The 17,953-nt window shown below is 38.9% G+C and overlaps 1 protein-coding gene and 2 long non-coding RNA genes across 4 annotated transcripts in view; 2 read left to right on the top strand and 1 right to left on the bottom strand.

The window, feature by feature from the left end:
- Positions 1–10,898, bottom strand: part of max (myc associated factor X) — a 49,530-nt gene extending 38,632 nt beyond the window's left edge. The window contains exon 1 of one of the 2 annotated variants that reach the window (XM_039742297.1): positions 10,661–10,898. In XM_039742297.1, the coding sequence (XP_039598231.1) occupies positions 10,661–10,696 (36 nt within the window). In that variant the 5' untranslated portion in view covers positions 10,697–10,898. The remainder of the gene's footprint in view (positions 1–10,660) is intronic. The other variant, XM_039742298.1, reaches the window with a different exon arrangement.
- A 736-nt stretch (positions 10,899–11,634) lies between these two features.
- On the top strand, positions 11,635–12,579 carry LOC120518938. The gene is made up of 3 exons (XR_005631335.1): positions 11,635–11,694; positions 11,963–12,029; positions 12,123–12,579. It is a non-coding gene; the product is annotated as an uncharacterized LOC120518938 (long non-coding RNA).
- A 1,224-nt stretch (positions 12,580–13,803) lies between these two features.
- LOC120518937 lies at positions 13,804–16,255 on the top strand. The gene is made up of 3 exons (XR_005631334.1): positions 13,804–14,021; positions 15,474–15,602; positions 16,191–16,255. It is a non-coding gene; the product is annotated as an uncharacterized LOC120518937 (long non-coding RNA).
- Positions 16,256–17,953: the final 1,698 nt, after the last annotated feature.

The following is a 17,953-nucleotide window of genomic DNA, read 5'->3' as shown; positions in this document are numbered from 1 at the left end:
GAGAAGTCATCCTGCAGAGGTATGGGGTTTGCCATGTAAGTGAAAGCTGCCAGTAGCTTGGACCAGCAATGTGGAAGAAGTGAAGAAGGCGAAATGTTCTGCACAAGAAATAGAGGAGGATCAGTGCTTGAAGGGCTTTTCGATTTCATACACTAATATCAACATGCTTCGATCTCCTCAATATATTCTAAAATAAACTTGCTCTGATCTACAAACCTGACACACACCACCCAGGCTCCTGCTCCTAGATATCATATGCTTAAATAACTGCATTCCGATCTCCAATGGGGTCCTCTAGCCCAGAGATCTTAAACCTTTTTTTTGCACCACAGACTGGTTTCATGTAAGGCAATTTTCCACCAACCTGCCATCACACAAGCATAATAAAGTGCAAAATAATTGCAATTCACAATAACAAAGAATCAGTGGGAGCCCTGAGCTTGTTCTTCTGCAACAAGACGGTCCCAATCTCAGATAATCATGAGAGACAATAACAACCGAAGTGCGTTCCTTATGTCCAGTCTGCTCCGTAATTTTGTTTTGGTTGCTGTCAATACAAACTCCGCTACACAAAGATATAATGTTGGAAACAGAATCAGGATTTTCAGTGACTGTGGTGATCTCCAGAGTTTATTTTTTACTCATTAAGGTAGAGTTAGCATGTGGGCTTAATTTATTGAGGATCAAAACTGGGATAGAGACAACTGTGGGAAAGAGGCAGACACAAAGTGATGGGGAGATTGCTGAATGACGAGTGGTCACAGTTACTGAAAGTTATCAACGGTTTATTGTATACCACAAAGAAATCAATCTGCATGTACATCCAAAAAAACTCAACACTGCGCCTCCTACTTCCTTAACTGCAGTGGCTGTCAAGGTATATAAACAACAGAACATAGTCACTTTTTGTACAGAGATGATACGGTCATTTTTCAAAATAAACTACCCTGCAGACTCAGACAGTCAATAAAATGAAAATAAAAAGTTTATTCTTTTTGTGCGGCCCGGTACCAGTCCATGGCCCAGTGGTTGGGGACCGCTGCTCTTCACTAAAATTGTCCTGTAAAATTTATAAAGCATTGCAATAGGGAACAAGATGGCAACAACACAGAGTACTTTCTGTATGGCCATCACTTCAACCACCGGACAGTGTGAGCTGTGAAGGTGGAAACTTTGACTAGGCTCGAGTAAGAGGTGTTTAGCAATATAGCTCAAGTCAGGATTGCAGGGTGGGAGAGAGAAATACAGGAGAAGTCCTCCACAGGTAGGTAGTAACTGTGTTGGTTTAAATAGCAGCACAGCTCAGTTAATGTGTCCACCACAACCAAATAGAAGATATGAGGAAAACTGTACATATACTGTAGTTCACAAGATTATTTCTTTTTACATGTTTTCTTCTGTACAATCCTTGCTTCTCCACTGTCTGAACCTCACTCCTTCATAACTAGTTTTTCCCTTTGTTGTGTACATCAGGGGTTTTCAACCTTTTTGAAAATGCTATGTTATCAGATAGTGGAATTTTCCCCTTATGCATACTTTGGGTACTCGAGCCCCCCTTTCCCTCAACTATACAAAAAATAAATCAGGAAGAACTTTATTTTTATATAATATATATAAAAATATAAAAAAAATACTTACATAAATTCACACAACTGACCAGAAACATGAAAGGTCATGCTTGAGCAAACTACTGTATGTAAACAAATAAAAATTGTATCCTATATATCAACATCTACACGTGGAAGTGTGTCTGTCCGGCCCCGAGGTGAGAGGTGGAGTCGGGGTAAGGGCTCCACCTCCGAGGAAACAAAAAACTCGCTTAGCCGCTAATACATACAGTGGTGTGAAAAACTATTTGCCCCCTTCCTGATTTCTTATTCTTTTGCATGTTTGTCACACAAAATGTTTCTGATCATCAAACACATTTAACCATTAGTCAAATATAACACAAGTAAACACAAAATGCAGTTTTAAATGATGATTTTTATTATTTAGGGAGAAAAAAAATCCAAACCTACATGGCCCTGTGTGAAAAAGTAATTGCCCCCTGAACTTAATAACTGGTTGGGCCACCCTTAGCAGCAATAACTGCAATCAAGCGTTTGCGATAACTTGCAATGAGTCTTTACAGCTCTGGAGGAATTTTGGCCCACTCATCTTTGCAGAATTGTTGTAATTCAGCTTTATTTGAGGGTTTTCTAGCATGAACCGCCTTTTAAGGTCATGCCATAGCATCTCAATTGGATTCAGGTCAGGACTTTGACTAGGCCACTCCAAAGTCTTCATTTTGTTTTTCTTCAGCCATTCAGAGGTGGATTTGTTGGTGTGTTTTGGGTCATTGTCCTGTTGCAGCACCCAAGATCGCTTCAGCTTGAGTTGACGAACAGATGGCGGACATTCTCCTTCAGGATTTTTTGGTAGACAGTAGAATTCATGGTTCCATCTATCACAGCAAGCCTTCCAGGTCCTGAAGCAGCAAAACAACCCCAGACCATCACACTACCACCACCATATTTTACTGTTGGTATGATGTTCTTTTCTGAAATGCTGTGTTCCTTTTACGCCAGATGTAACGGACATTTGCCTTCCAAAAGTTCAACTTTTGTCTCATCAGTCCACAAGGTATTTTCCCAAAAGTCTTGGCAATCATTGAGATGTTTCTTAGCAAAATTGAGACGAGCCCTAATGTTCTTTTTGCTTAACAGTGGTTTCGCCTTGAAATCTGCCATGCAGGCCATTTTGCCCAGTCTCTTTCTTATGGTGGAGTCGTGAACACTGACCTTAATTGAGGCAAGTGAGGCCTGCAGTTCTTTAGACGTTGTCCTGGGGTCTTTTGTGACCTCTCGGATGAGTCGTCTCTGCGCTCTTGGGGTAATTTTGGTCGGCCGGCCACTCCTGGGAAGGTTCACCACTGTTCCATGTTTTTACCATTTGTGGATAATGGCTCTCACTGTGGTTCGCTGGAGTTCCAAAGCTTTAGAAATGGCTTTATAACCTTTACCAGACTGATAGATCTCAATTACTTTTGTTCTCATTTGTTCCTGAATTGCTTTGGATCTTGGCATGATGTCTAGCTTTTGAGGTGCTTTTGGTCTACTTCTCTATGTCAGTCAGCTCCTATTTAAGTGATTTCTTGATTGAAACAGGTGTGGCAGTAATCAGGCCTGGGGGTGGCTACGGAAATTGAACTCAGGTGTGATACACCACAGTTAGGTGATTTTTAACAAGGGGGCAATTACTTTTTCACACAGGGCCATGTAGGTTTGGATTTTTTTTCTCCCTAAATAATAAAAAACATCATTTAAAAACTGTATTTTGTGTTTACTTGTGTTATATTTGACTAATGGTTAAATATGCTTGATGATCAGAAACATTTTGTGTGACAAACATGCAAAAGAATAAGAAATCAGGAAGGGGGCAAATAGTTTTTCACACCACTGTAAGCAAGGCCAGCACATCTTTCTTCTGAGGTTTTGTTTTGCTGACAAAGTCACTTAGCAACTAACATCGGCAAAATGGTATCCCTTTTACTTTTCCTCCTGCCACTAATACACAAGCAATGTGAGCACGTTGGCAAAACAAATCCTACTAGGACAGAGATGCCCAGAGTAGTTCCTTTCAATTACCTGACATCTCTACATTTCAATTTTTTTTTCCTTACAATTTCAATAGGTTCTAGGAGCCCAGGCTTTTTACAGCACGGGCTTACACAGCTATATAATAATAATAATAACAACAACAACTCCCAAAAGTCTCATTATTTGTACTGATTACCTGTTTCAATTTAAAAGAATACAATTCCATCTAAAATTTAGCTTTCCAATGGCTGTCAACAAAACCCAAGGCAAGTTAAAAGGAAAAGTAAGAAGTGAATGTTTTACTCCTGTGCAACTGTATGCAGTATTTTCAAGAGTAAGCTGGTCCAGTGAACTAAAAATAAACTTTTTTTTTTTTTTTAAAGAAAAAACTACAAATATTGCATGCAAAAAGTACTGAGTTAGTCACACAGTCATTCAGATACATACAATAAACCCACATAACCATAAATGAGGCCCACTGTCTTTGGGAACATCCAAGGCTAGGCTGACAAACATTGCTAGTGAGCGTATATAAATGAGATGTTAGTGGATTAATATTACTGAAGAGTAATAGTTCATGGACACGTCAAATTCAAATTTCAAATGTCAAACTACTGATGCATTAATTTTTAAAATAATTTCCTTTATATTCTTTAATATTACCTTTGTGAACTCAAACCTGTCAATTTAGAATTAATTGAAAATGTAAGAACTCCTGTAAATGGGTGTTTGTTCTGTTGTTTTCAATGTGTCTAATTTAACAGACCAGACTTTGATACTGCTTAAGCAAGCATGATGAAATTCTTGAGCTCCACTTCTGACACTTTGTGCATGCAATCTTTTTTTAATTATTTTAACATACTAAAAAAAACAAGTGGTACACTCCAACAAAGAAAATAATTAATTCATCGCTTAAGTAGTCTCCCCTTATTTTTATGTGCACCACCTGGAAATATGCTAGTGGTGCATTAAGCGTACTCTCCAACATAAAGTACGTGTTTGAAATTAGAAATAGTGCACATATTTTATTCTACTGATTTAAAATTACATAAAAATAATAAAAGTTAAATTAAAAAGAGATATTACATTTGTGAACAACTTGGTCTGGGGGTATGCCTGTCAGATGAGCTTGAGCATTATAGGAAATAAGGCGATATTTTTGGCCTTTGTGTTTGAGCTATCTCATCTTCTGCAATCCCTGCCACCTTATAGTCAGTATTAATCTCAGAAGCAGCGTAAAATATGTTGTCATCCCTCCTTACAAGTACACTTTGATCTTAGATTATGTGTGTCCTTGTGTTCCCATCAAAGCAAACAAGAAATTGTGAAACGTGTATTAGTTGGGACTACATTTGGATTCATTTTCATGTCGGTTTCTGAGCATACTGGTCAGCAGCAAGTCTTCTTAAACTCCCTCTCCCTCAGTTGTTCAATCTGTATTCAATGCTTGATGTATCAAATATTAAAACAAAGAATGTTTATGAAGTATAGTAAAGCACATACACATATTTGTATCCATGATTTCTTTCCATATTGCTGCCACTGTTATCTAGATGATAAAAACAATAACAGAAAGGCTTGTATCACTTGAAGAAATGGGCAGAGAAATTAGGTTAGCTTGTGTCCTGGACAGAGTACAAGCTTTTTTTTTGGTCGGCTGCTCAATTGACTGGAATTGAAAAAAGCTTCTCTTGTAATGAATTAAAAAAAAGATGAAAAAAATGACAAATAAAGAAAATAAGCAATCAAAATGCAAGAACTGACATAATACACTTTTCCAACAATAGTTGTCAAATCAAATACTGATTTGGTTTTCAGTAAAAGTGGAATATGCATAAAAAAATACTAACCCTCAAATCCACATTTTGATCGATACAAAGCAAATATTTCAACCACTGATTTCCTTGAATTAGTGTTAAAGAAACCTTTATCCATTACAGACAAGCGGCAGTTGATATGTTATCTTGAAAAGCTAACTCTTTCTAAATGGTATCAGTAGGTGTAGGTGCAATCCTCATCAGGGCTAAAGTGATGTCAAGGCTGTCAGTTGTCACATTAGTGCCAAAACAAGCGCAGCCTCTCCAGTTGGCTTTTGTTCCAAACATGGTATTAGGTAATAATTAGATCATTAATAATCTATTAATTAGATCATAATTAGACTATTAGTGAAAACAGTTTTGTACAATACTACAGCTTACAAGGAACAAATCAGAATTCCACCAGTAACATGAAAAAAATATAAAATACATAAACAGAAGAGCAAACAAGCAAAAAAAAATACACAGATAACAATTGCAATTTCTCTATACATTCCATTACTTTTGTAATATTTACAGGTGCACTTTATTTAAAGGTGTAATCTTCTTTTATGGCTATTTTCTAAATTGTGCCAGGGTTGTACTGTACTAGAAGAGATTATAATAGACAAAAAAAAGTAAAAACCTGAAGCTAACACCAATACCCCCCACTTAAGTAGCCACTCTAAACCAGAGAGTTGTATGTTAATTAGCACATGAAAGGAAGAATTTCACTGTACTCTCTACACGTGACAACAACCACCCTGGAAACCTGAAAATTAGGCATGTGTAATCCCCTTCCCTGGAAAGGGGTGTGTGGTGCTCCCGATATCTTTGCTAAGGGATGAAGGTCCAAATCTTTAGAACTCTGATGCTTCCTGTCTTGCTATACGATTGCGAGACATGGACACTATCCAGTGACCTGAGATGAAGATTGGACTCCTTCGGTACCGTCTCTCTTTGAAGAACCCTTGGGTACCTCTGTTTTGACTTTGTGTGGAATGAGCGTTTTTCACGGAGTCCCGAATGAAGTACAACACCTGCATTGTGAGGGAGCGTCAGTTGCGGCACTATGGCGCGATTCCCCGAGGGTGATCTTGCTCACAGGATCCTCATTGTTGAGGACCCGAGTGGCTGGACCAGGCCAAGGGGATGCCCATGTAACACCTGCCTGAGGCAGACAGAGAGCCATTTCCTGGCCTGGGCAGAGAGCTGGTCATTTCTGTAGGGTTGGAGGGTGAGACTGGACCACGTTTCTGCCTGGGGTAATGCCAACCATGATCCCAAGCTGTTTTGTCGTGTGGTGGGTTCTCCAACCTGAATCTGCTACCCTCCCACATCAAAAATGTGTGCAAAAAGTAAATTGTATTTAAAAATCAAATGTACCTTTGCTTCATTCCTCGTTTAATATCAACATGGACAGCTGATAATTCCTAAAGTAGTTCAGGTTTTCTTCTCTCTCTCTCTCTTTATTTTGTCCAGCATCCACTGGGTCACCAGTATGAGAAACATCCACACACGATATACTGTTCAACATGTCTTGATGTCTACTTAGGCAAGACATCAAATTGATTTTTAGGTCATTTTTAAACAGAAAATTGTGCAGGAAACTTCACCTTTATGATAACAAGTAAACCAACAGGTGTCTTCACTAAATATTAGAAGGACTTGAAGTTGTGCCAGCCACATCAAGTGACCCCAAGGGTTCACCCCCTAATGTGATATGAGGGGTCAATGTTAATTCTTTTCACAAACCTTCATAGTATACACATGTGGAGTGTTGTTTTTTTTTTTTGCTACTTTGAAATTGCTGAGCATGAACAAGATCATATTTTTGATATTTTGATATTTGGCTCTTTACTGTTGGTCCTAGCCCTGTAACAGCCACTTCCAGGAGGTTAAAAATGACAAATTTCAATCATAAGTATGTGGGGTATCGCTTAAGGCTATTTCAAGGTCAGCGATAAGGAATATGAGATTATTTTTTTATTACTTTACTAGAGATCTAGCCTACTATGGCCTTCTATCAGAGAGTGAAAAATGACACATTCTGTTACAATAGAGAATATTTATACAACACCACAAAATAAATCATATTTCGTAAGAACATCCAAAATTAAGGTGGCTTACACTAATTAAGATTTTAACAATATTTTAGCAAAAAAAAAAACATTATTTTTGCACATTCGGGGCAAGTCACTGGATAACAGAATTGTGAATTATGGGACACAAGTAAAGTGAGATTTTTTTCTTCCATGGATGTCGTGCTACACTGGTAACTATTGACTTATGTTATGTCATCAACTTCTTTCTGTCCATTCTGCATGAGAACATAAGAAAACACAGTATCCGACACAATATGCAGCACAACTCCTGGTCCAGGCTTTGGTCTTGTCATGTCTGGACTACTACGACACACAGCTTTATTTATTTATCTATAGCACCTGATGACCCTGGTGCTTTTGTCTCTCTGATCCAATGTCTTGGCAGTATTTCCGAAATGGGTGAGTAGTAATTTTCTCAAATTAAATAAGGAAAAATCAAACATGGATATAGCGAGGGCATTTGATGATGAGCAATTTCATCAGAATCCTATCATGTGAAGCACGAAACCAAAGAGGACCGATTTAGGAACATTTAATCTTAGGTAGAACGCCTAGTGGGAGCAGGGCAGTCTTTTAGCCTTGGACACCCTGCAGATTGTACCACCCCAATCTTAACTGGAGGGTTTTTTTTTCTGTTCTCCTGGCCATCTGACCTTACCTTGTTTTCCTGTTACTTATTCTTTAACATTATTGCCTTATCTTGTTTTTCTTTTCTTATAACTTCTTCTTTGTCATCTTGTAAAACACTTTGAACTACGCTGTTGTATGAAAATGTGCTATATAAATAAAAGTTGTTGTTGTTACTGTACTAACTCCCTGCTGGAGGGAGCACTGGCATGTGTCACCAAGTCGCTGGAAATGATTCAAAACCAGCAACATGTCACTCCTTTCTTCAGATTACTACATTGGCAAAATGTAGATGCACATAATAAATTCAGATCTTTGCCTACATAGTCCTAGGGTCTGAACTTGTACATATGGAGACACTTCTGAAATCTCATGTATCTTCTCAATCAATCAATCAAGTCTGCTGTTAAATGAGGAATCAAATCACAGTCCAGACTGTTTACACATATAGCCCCAAGCCGATGGAACGGGCTGCCCAGCTTCCATTCTAAATTCTAACTCCATCATTGTGTTTCAGAAGCATTTGAAGGCTCTCTTCTTTGGTAAGTTTCTGTCTAACTTGTTAGGTTTAATAATCTAGAAATTGTAACTACCTTGTATTTTGTTTGATGGCTTTCTATCTAATTGATGGGGACTTTGATAAGTTCTTGTAACTCATTGGCATTTTTTCTGAGCTCTTCACTTGTGATAATCAATTTTGTACCCTTCGCTTCTCACTGCTTGTTCTCAAACAGTTTTTCAGACAAATCTTTACTCAATTATGTTCACTTCTTTTGTAAGTAGTTTTGAAAGAAAGCATCCACTAAGCAAATAAACCTAAAATGTGAACGTAAAATACTTTTCCGCCATCACCACAAAGCGTATAGGTAAGTAAACTACAAAACAGAAATAAGAGTTTTGGGTAGAGTGCTCCTTTAACAGGACAAGTGAGAGTGTGCCCTGTGATGTGCTAAGGTTGCCTGCTGCTTTCCCATCAGTGTTGTCAGTACTGACTCTGCCTTCCCTTCCCCAGTACCCACAAATCTCTTTATTGGTAAAAAGCAGTTCTGGAAAACAAATAGGGTGGGAAGATAATAAAAGGCGAACCCAGAGAGCGAGAATTGTTTGCAATTAAAATCTTAATTCATGATATTTCCAAATGTGTCCGATTATTAAACAGGAAGTTCTACTCAGCACATTAGGAAAAAGGCATTTTTGTCTGACACTTTTGAAATACGTGGCAATAACGATAAACTTCAGAAGAACTATCAGTAAAAGATATGATGAACACACCTTTAATAAAATCCTAAACCAAATGATAAACTGGAGAGTATATGCAAGGACAAATACAAAACGAACTCCTTGCGGTCCAAAAAATAAACAAGTAAATGTCCCGAGTAAGAGGTCAGTCCCGCAAAACTTGCATAACATCAAGGTTATTATTATTTTAAAAAAAATCAAATATGATGCCGTTGAAGACAGAAGGAAATAAAACGCCTCGACCCCCACAAAGAGAACCCCTACCTTTTAGGTTATGTGCAGATATGATGTTTCACCACTGCTTACGAAAAAATGAGGAAACCGGACTGCGGCGAACGAAGAGAGGAACAACAAAATGTCAGTGTCGGCGAAAGCTATACGTGAAAACTAAGGTGTTGACATCGTCTGTTTGATGAATTTGTGCTCGGTGCCCACTCGATACGGATTAACCGGGTAGCCATTTATGATTTTTCTTTCATACAGGACGTGCAGGGGGCTAGAGGAACAGGATTACCGCCCCACCCCCAGTTTCTGTTTGACGACCCAGAGTCTTTTGATCAATTATTTAAACCGTCTGAAATCGCATTTCAATTTTTTCCCTTTTCGGTTTGTGGATATGTGGATATGTGTCTTTACCCCCCCCCCCTTCTACAGTGGCCTAAACGCTCTGATGTAGAAAAACACCACGGGCGCACGGGGCTGCTGTTGTTTCATCGATACACACACACACAACATATATATATATACACACACACACACACACACACACACAAGATGAAACCCAGCATCCTTTCTCGACTTCCTTATATTTGATTTTGTCCAGCTTGGTTGCTTAATCTAATTAAAATTATGTATACAGAAATAAGCCATATTCGTTATATTTATTAATTCGGATTTCCTAAATGAAGAAATATTTTATTCAAATCGCTTAAATTTTACACAACGAAATGAAATCTCGGCAGTTCTTCCCGAAAAGAAAAATATGAAAAAGTAGAAAAGAAAATGTATCGTGGAAGATACAGATTGCCATATGTATCTAAAGGTCAACAGAGAAGTGCGTGTAAAAATACTCTTCTTAACAGGATTGTCTGGACTGGTTTTTCTATTGAGACCTCAGTAGGGTTTGACTACTGAGGCCGACGTTTTAACCTAAAAGAAAGTGCCGATCATCTAGCGAGTGCTACTCCTGATCCACCTTCCACAAGTCTTCACTATTCCTATTTGACACAAGGTGTCGGAGAACCCATTCTTATTCACGGTGTATTAATTTACTGTAACAACGTAAAGAAAAAAAAACAAGGTATGGGTTACTTACGTCACTGTCGACCTCGATGTCGTCGTTGTCACTCATGCTTAAAGTAAAAAAAAAAAAAAAAAAAAAAGTGACCCGGTGAGCAAGCTAAGAGTTTAAGCTTCTCAGCTAAATAGAAAGTGGTGTACAAAACGATATGAACAAACAAGCTTGTCCCACTGCAGGAACGAAACGAGATCAACGGACTCCCCGAACGCACGTGACTCGCCTACATAGGGACTTTCACCCAGCGTACGTGACCTTCTCCTCGACGGGCATCTTGGGAAATGCTGTTTTTCCGCTTCATTCCAGCTATGTAGCTTTCAAGAGGAAGAACTTCAACACCCATGATTCTAAGCGCACTCTCGGTGGCCTTTGCGACTATCCATTTTGAGGGTGTGCGGGAATTGTAGTTCGGAAGTAAGATAGGCCTTGCAAACCAAGGCTCCATGATAGAGACACGTGGATAGAGCCTTTAGCTGCCAAGTTCGAGCCTGCGTACGGGAGCTCATAGGAGGTGCCGGCAGTTACCTGAATTGTGAAGTTATGCAATATTATCGGGGCTTTCATACAATAAGGCAAGCCTTACTAAATGTTAATAATTTTGAATACTGTACCCGTGTTTTGTATCTACTGAATTGCTTTGCCCTAATTAATTATCGTTGACACCATCTGTTGATGTGTAAAAAGGTTGTTTGTTTAGCGGTAATTACGTGTGAATCTACATTAAACAGCATTGTGGCTAGGTAGAATTGAATAAACACTACTTTTTAAATATATTTTATTCTTTGATACCATTGTAAAAATAAAGCAATAGTACAAATTTGAACTTTCATTATTTACCCCTTTTCTGCATGAACCATACTTCTTGTTTGTGGAATGGCCTTCCGCCAGCTTTAAAACTGCCACACAACTAAAGCCGAGATTGACTGTCAGGATACTGACCAGTTCCTGTTTTGGGAGTTGTGCCTTTGGAGTTTGTAGGAGTGGACACGAGAGTCCCCTCAACGAGAGGCAAACTTGAACTACTGCTGTGTCTGCCAACTTAACACCTACCGGTAATCAGGTTTGGCCAAACTGCGATAACATGCCCTCTGCTGGGGTGGTCAAAGCAAAAACTCACATGGGAATTATTTTGCATTTATGTTGTTAAAAAAGATGCCAATGGGGTAAACAAAGTTTACTTGTCAAGATTTTCTAAAATAAGCTAAATAATCTAAAGTAGAGGTTTCTTGATAAGTCCATAAATCTTGCAGTAAGGAAAATAATATTTAATGGCTTGAAATAAAAGCTTTTCACTTACATATTTTTGAACTTTTTTTGCAGTGTGTTAATACTAGGCGATTTCAGTACTAGTCTTATGTCGGGAAAGACGAGGACACTTGGTGGGAAGGTATGGCCTGTGTCCTCTCAATCCAAGCAGTAAATTGTTATTGGATGGCGTTGATAATTTCTGATAAGTGTATCTGTGTTCTTATTTATCCAGCAGCTCAGAAGGATTTGCACTAAAAGTCGGACTTGGATAAGAATTTGTTCTACCTCAGAGTAGGACATGAAGTGTCCTACACCCAGTCCCAGCGAGGAGTAGGAATTCACATTTGAGAACGAATGATATTATAATTTTATTGCACCCTGAGCCACAAAGTGGTACTTGTGATGACATTTTGTAGTTTCCTTGGAAGTTATGATGATGTTTGTAGGTTTCTGATACAAATGTTAAGGCTTTTGCCTGGTGGCGAGGAAGCAGGGAGAAGCATTGGGGTACCACCCCAGTAACCCATTTAATTGAACAAAAAAAAAAAGTAAAGAAACAAAACCGAATGGTTCAGCACACAACTTAAAAGAAACTGACATAAGGTCAGTCACAGTAGCTTTCTCATGCTCTGTTCTCTCTTGGAAGTTTGCCTATGGCTCTAAGCACACTCAGGTTCAAGTCATCTTAAATATGCCATCTTCCTTGATTTATATGGCGAATCAGCCAGAAGGGGCAGAACAGGGTGGGGCTTGCTAGGTCCGCCAGGTAGGGGTGCCCTCAGTGGGCATCTTCTGTGGGCTGTGGAGGAAGGACAGGATACTGTTAGCGACAGCACTCCTCTCTCCCCCAGTGTAGTTGAGCTTGTCTGGGACCCCCAGACACACATGCATGACAGGCTTCACCTGAAAGATAAAAGTAATAGTAATATCCAAAGGTACATGATTATGTTCAAATAAAAGGTTTATGCCACTCTGATGAAGTACTCTAGAGTCATACACTGCACCGGGCCACTCACAGAAACGTCAAAAATAATATTTTAACAAACACAGAGACTGAAAGAGAGTAAAGCCTGATAACAGGCTTGTTTATTTAATAACTATTAGCAACACCCAGTGTTTCCTGGGTAAGTCATTTTATGGCAAAACTATTTTAATATCTATAAAATGTGTTTCTTAAAGTGTACCCTCCCAAAGGACAAATTCAATTAACATAATATATTTCAGGGCTCTAAATTCAAGAAAAATCCTTAAAACCAATGATAGTAAAGAGGAAAATCCTGTCTTTAAAATCCACCCAGGGTCAGAGTTGGGTGTTTCAAAGTAGTCTAGTGTGTCATTCTGACAAAGGGGAATATATATACAACATTGGGCTCAACATCCAGGAAATAGCACTTACCTTGAAGCTTATTGTAGTAAAAAGGAAACCTTCCTACCAAGGTACCCCTAGTTGTTTGAAGCGTAATGTAACATAATGGAACCCTCATAAAGGTACTTCCCAAGTGTTTTTTACAGTGTATCCACCCAGAGAAAAATTTTATGTATTTAATGGTTCAAAATCCTGGAAAAAACACTGTCCTTAAAATTTACTGCAGACCCTATCTTGGTACCTCCCAGGGTCAAAGTTTCTGGCTCCAAAGCAGTCTAGTGTCTCTTCCTGATAAAGTGAGATATGTGTGCAAAACTGGGCACAAATCCTGTAAAAGGCACTGTCCTTAAAACTCCCTGAAGTAAAAAGGTACCCCCGGGACACAATGTTCCAAATTTTGTTAAGATGAATGATTCACATCCATACTTTTAGAAGAATCGCCTTCCCGCTGTTATGATCTTGAGAAATGCGTCATAAACAATTACTGAAACTAGCCATGGCTGTTCCTTGTGTTGTTTCTGAAATTGTCATTCTCTCTTCCAGTGTTTGCAATCATCTTTTACAATCACATGAAGTGTTGCTGTCTTGCTCCATGATCCCTGCTTTTCTTATTTATCGAAAGCCCTGAGAGTCTCCTCCTGCCTTCTTGAACCTCTCTAGGTTTATAAAGTGTAACACGGATGTCCCAGGTGTTCCAGACCAAAGCTCAGCATACCCGCGTGACATTTTGCTGCCAATCACCCATCCATCCCTACTTATCTTCAGGTAATATGCTGGCTGCTACAATATAATTTGCATCTATGTCCACCTGTGTTTTGATGCTGTGATATCACTTGAATTTCATATACAGTATGTGTGCTCATCTACACTTGGGACAATGATCTTCATGTGCATGCTGTCAATCACACCAACAACAACAACAACAACATTTATTTATATAGCACATTTTCATACAAAAAGTAGCTCAAAGTGCTTTACATAATTAAGAATAGAAAAATAAAAGACACAGTAAGAAAATAAAATAAGTCAACATTAATTCACATAGAATAAGAGTAAGGTCCAATGGCCTGGGTGGACGGAAAAAAAAAAAACTCCAAACGGCTGGAGAAAAAATAAAATCTGTAGGGATTCCAGACCATTAGACTGCCCAGTCCCCTCTGGGCATTCTACCTAACATAAATGAAACAGTCCTCTTTGTATTTAGGGTTCTCACGGAAGGACTTGATGAAGATGGTGGTCACGTAGACTTCTGGCTTTTAGTCCATCAATGTTGGAGCAACATGATGCTTTGAGTAGGTGGTGGTGGCCAAAGAAACCGGAAGAAGAAACAGAAGAGAGAACAACCGCAGGAATGCCATGAATGCAGCTTACTTTGACATTACCTCACATGGAGCAGTAGGGAAGTGTGTAAATGTGCATATTACCTCACATGTTGTAAAGGCGTTCAAAATCTGAAGCAAAATTTGAGAAAGGCTTGTTTGTGACATACCCAAATCATCAATAGGAGTAGTTTCCTCAAATAGGAAAATTAATGAAACACTCTTACTCCTACTTCGTCACTCTGAGATATTTGTACCAGTCAGTACCATTTTCCTACTCTGAGATGCTTGGTAAATATGGGCACTAGTGCCCAAACATTCATGATGCTCTTTAAACAGTAAATATGTGGTGGAACTGGAAACATCTGATGGGTTTGGGTCCATGTCTGTGGTTGAGGACATGCTTAAGAAGCCCCATACTTTCAAGAGTGCTGTGTTGGAGGATGTGCCTGGAAAAGTCAGATAGTGGATTGCCAAGATTAATCCACCCCTTCAGTGTTGCATGGAAGTCAGCAACAATATCCATGGCTTGGTAGAGTAGAATAGTGGTCACTATTTTAAAGTAGAAAGAGTGTTTGTTTATTTTAGTTATTGAGGGATCACTTTCGCCAAGCTTACCCTTTTGTAGAAAGGTAATCCTAAATTGCTACATAAAATCAATGGGAATTCCATTCCGGCTGTGAAGCAATGGACCAAGTAGGACTCTGATGGTTTGTCAGACCTGTCCACTTGTGTTTGTATACCCAGAAAAGGCTGACAACCATTACAAGAGTATGGGGTTCAAGTGCTATTGATGCCTCAACTGGCATTAAAATGGCATTAATCCGAATCTATTTTATAAATCTCAAACTATGGCAAAGGATTAACTTGTCTTCCTTTACATTTGTTATTTTCACAGATGGCACTTAAAGATATTATGACCCAGAACTGGATAAACAGGATTGAAAATGGACAGGATATAAAGGATGATCTGACAGTTGGGGTGAATTCATTGTGGGCTCTGGGGATGGCAGCCCTTCAATCTGAGGTAGATGGTGTTCTTATAGTTTTGTAGCTACATTTGCTCAAAATTACCGACGTTCTGCAGCTTTTAGTTTGCTTCATAGGACAGTTCTGGCAATAGTATGATAATTCCACAAACTAAATGTCTTCATTTTAAAAGTATTAGTAAAAATTCAAAGCAAAGCAGTTTACACAAAAATAAAGAAAAATTGATATTATAAAGAAAAGTTCTTATTTAAAGAAAGTTCTGTTTAACGCTTATTTATCTTGTTTCATTTCCCTCTATGTTTCGTCATGTAGTCATATTACGTGTACAACATTACACACAATCAGAAAACAGTATGCCAGTGTCCTACTTGCAAACGTATCTAACAGTCCATGCTAGCAGTAAGACTATTTCCTAACTGGTTTAATTAACATTCAGGTTTACAGATATAGCAGAGAAAGTTCAATTTCATGTTAACTTACGGGGAGTAAATGACTATACTGTATTCTAAGTAACTATGAGAAACTGATATTCTATTGAAATTAGGCAGACACTATGTGAATTTAAAATTTAACTATAGCTTTCTAAGATTGGCCCTTAATGAGTCTCATGGAACTTTGATCTCAGGTGATGGAGCCGGCAGGGAACCAGGTTTTGGGGAAGGCATGATGAGAATTGGCACTTCAAAAGGTAAGGTCATGTTTACTTCTGGAAAAGAGTGGCTGGCTTTCTGCAGCACACAGAAAGTATACTGAGAGGTTCACCAGTGAGGGTGGAGTGGTTCTGTAAATATAATTTGTGTGAAATCTCTTTTTCGCTAGTTGTGTTAACATTTTTTATCTCAGTACAACCCTTGTTAACTGCATGTTATTTTTAAGACTATTTTATAATATATTTAAATGGAAATAACTGGCTTCTGCTTCGCTTTTGGTTGTAATATTTAGCAGCTGGCTGGATTTATTGCCAAGAGTGACTTTACAATACAGTCAGTAGTTTCTTGCCTGTTTCTGTGCAGTTATACCAAGTATAATGTTAGAACATTTTTTGGGCGCAAGTGACGCCAAAATATAACATTTGTCACTAAACTGGAAAGAATTTTGTAGTCATTCATTGGTTTTAAAAAATACAAATCATGATCAGGCGTAAGAGACAAGGGCATATTGCATTTGAAGGAGGCAGAGACTGTGGTAGAACAATGAAACTGATATGGTCTAACACTGAGGAAGGGCAGTAATAGGACAACGAAGTACAGGAAGCAGTAAAGGAGATGTTAGAAAGTGAGGAATTTGATGGGCTCAGACGGGTGCACAAAGACAAAAGGGAAAGCAATAATAGCAGCGAAGACAGCAAAAGTAAAGGCTATGGAGCTTGTGGCAAGAGAAACTATAAATCAGAATGATAAAACATCTGCATAGCATAACAAAGATCAGAAAATTACAAAAACAAGATTGGGATAAGACTTGTGTAATTACATGCAAAATGAAAGTTATATTAAGAACAGAAGAAGGTAATCGGAAATGGTTGGAAAGGTGGAAGGATCAGTGGTGGAGATACAAAGATTGGAAAGGCATTTGATAAGACAATGACAAGAAATGCACCTGAATCCTCAGGGATGAAGTCTGAAATGCTAAAAGGATTTGTGGAAAAGAAAGAGAAAGATAACTGGGTGATGAAAATGATGGGAGCAGTGTGGGATGAGGAGAAGATCTTAGAGGACTAGAGAAAGAGTGCATTGGGTTCCATTGTTTAAAAATAAGGGTGCAGTTTGAGGGGTTGTGCTGGATCGATAGAGTTTTCTTTGTCCCCAGGGGATTTGTTGAATTTTTATAGAAGCTCTTTAAATAAATACATTCATATTTATGTATATGTATGTATGTATATACATACACACATACACATATATAGACATACATGTATATATGTACAGTGTATATATATATACTGTGATGGACGGCCATGGCCACTACCTGGCCGGGATGCCAGCAAGGTGGAAGGACCAGGGGAAAGGGTATTGCAATACTCCCCTGGGACACTAGAGGGCAGGCCTCCTGGGCATCTGAAACACCATGGATTCCTGCAGGGCATGTCAGGAACTGGAATTTGGTGAAGCCTTGTTGGGTTCTGTGAGGGCCGCCAAGGGGAGCTGCAGAGCCCTGTAGAGGACCTCCAGCGCACCTGGGAGTGATTCCAGGTAATAGTGATGTGCCACCTGGAACACTCCCAGGACCTGAATAAGAGGAACTGTCTTACTCCATTGGGGTCCTGAGTCGGGAGGAAAGAGACAAAGCCTGAGGAGGAGTGGAGGCGGATGGACTGGTGGCAAGGACTGGACTGGACTGTATATTGTGGTGTTGGTAATGGGTGCATAAACTCTAAATAAACATGGGTGT

The sequence above is a fragment of the Polypterus senegalus genome, chromosome 18 (genome assembly GCF_016835505.1).
Source record: "Polypterus senegalus isolate Bchr_013 chromosome 18, ASM1683550v1, whole genome shotgun sequence".
Classification (NCBI taxonomy): domain Eukaryota; kingdom Metazoa; phylum Chordata; class Cladistia; order Polypteriformes; family Polypteridae; genus Polypterus; species Polypterus senegalus.
The sequence above is the reverse complement of the archived record's forward strand: the minus strand, read 5'-3'. Positions and strand labels throughout refer to the sequence as shown.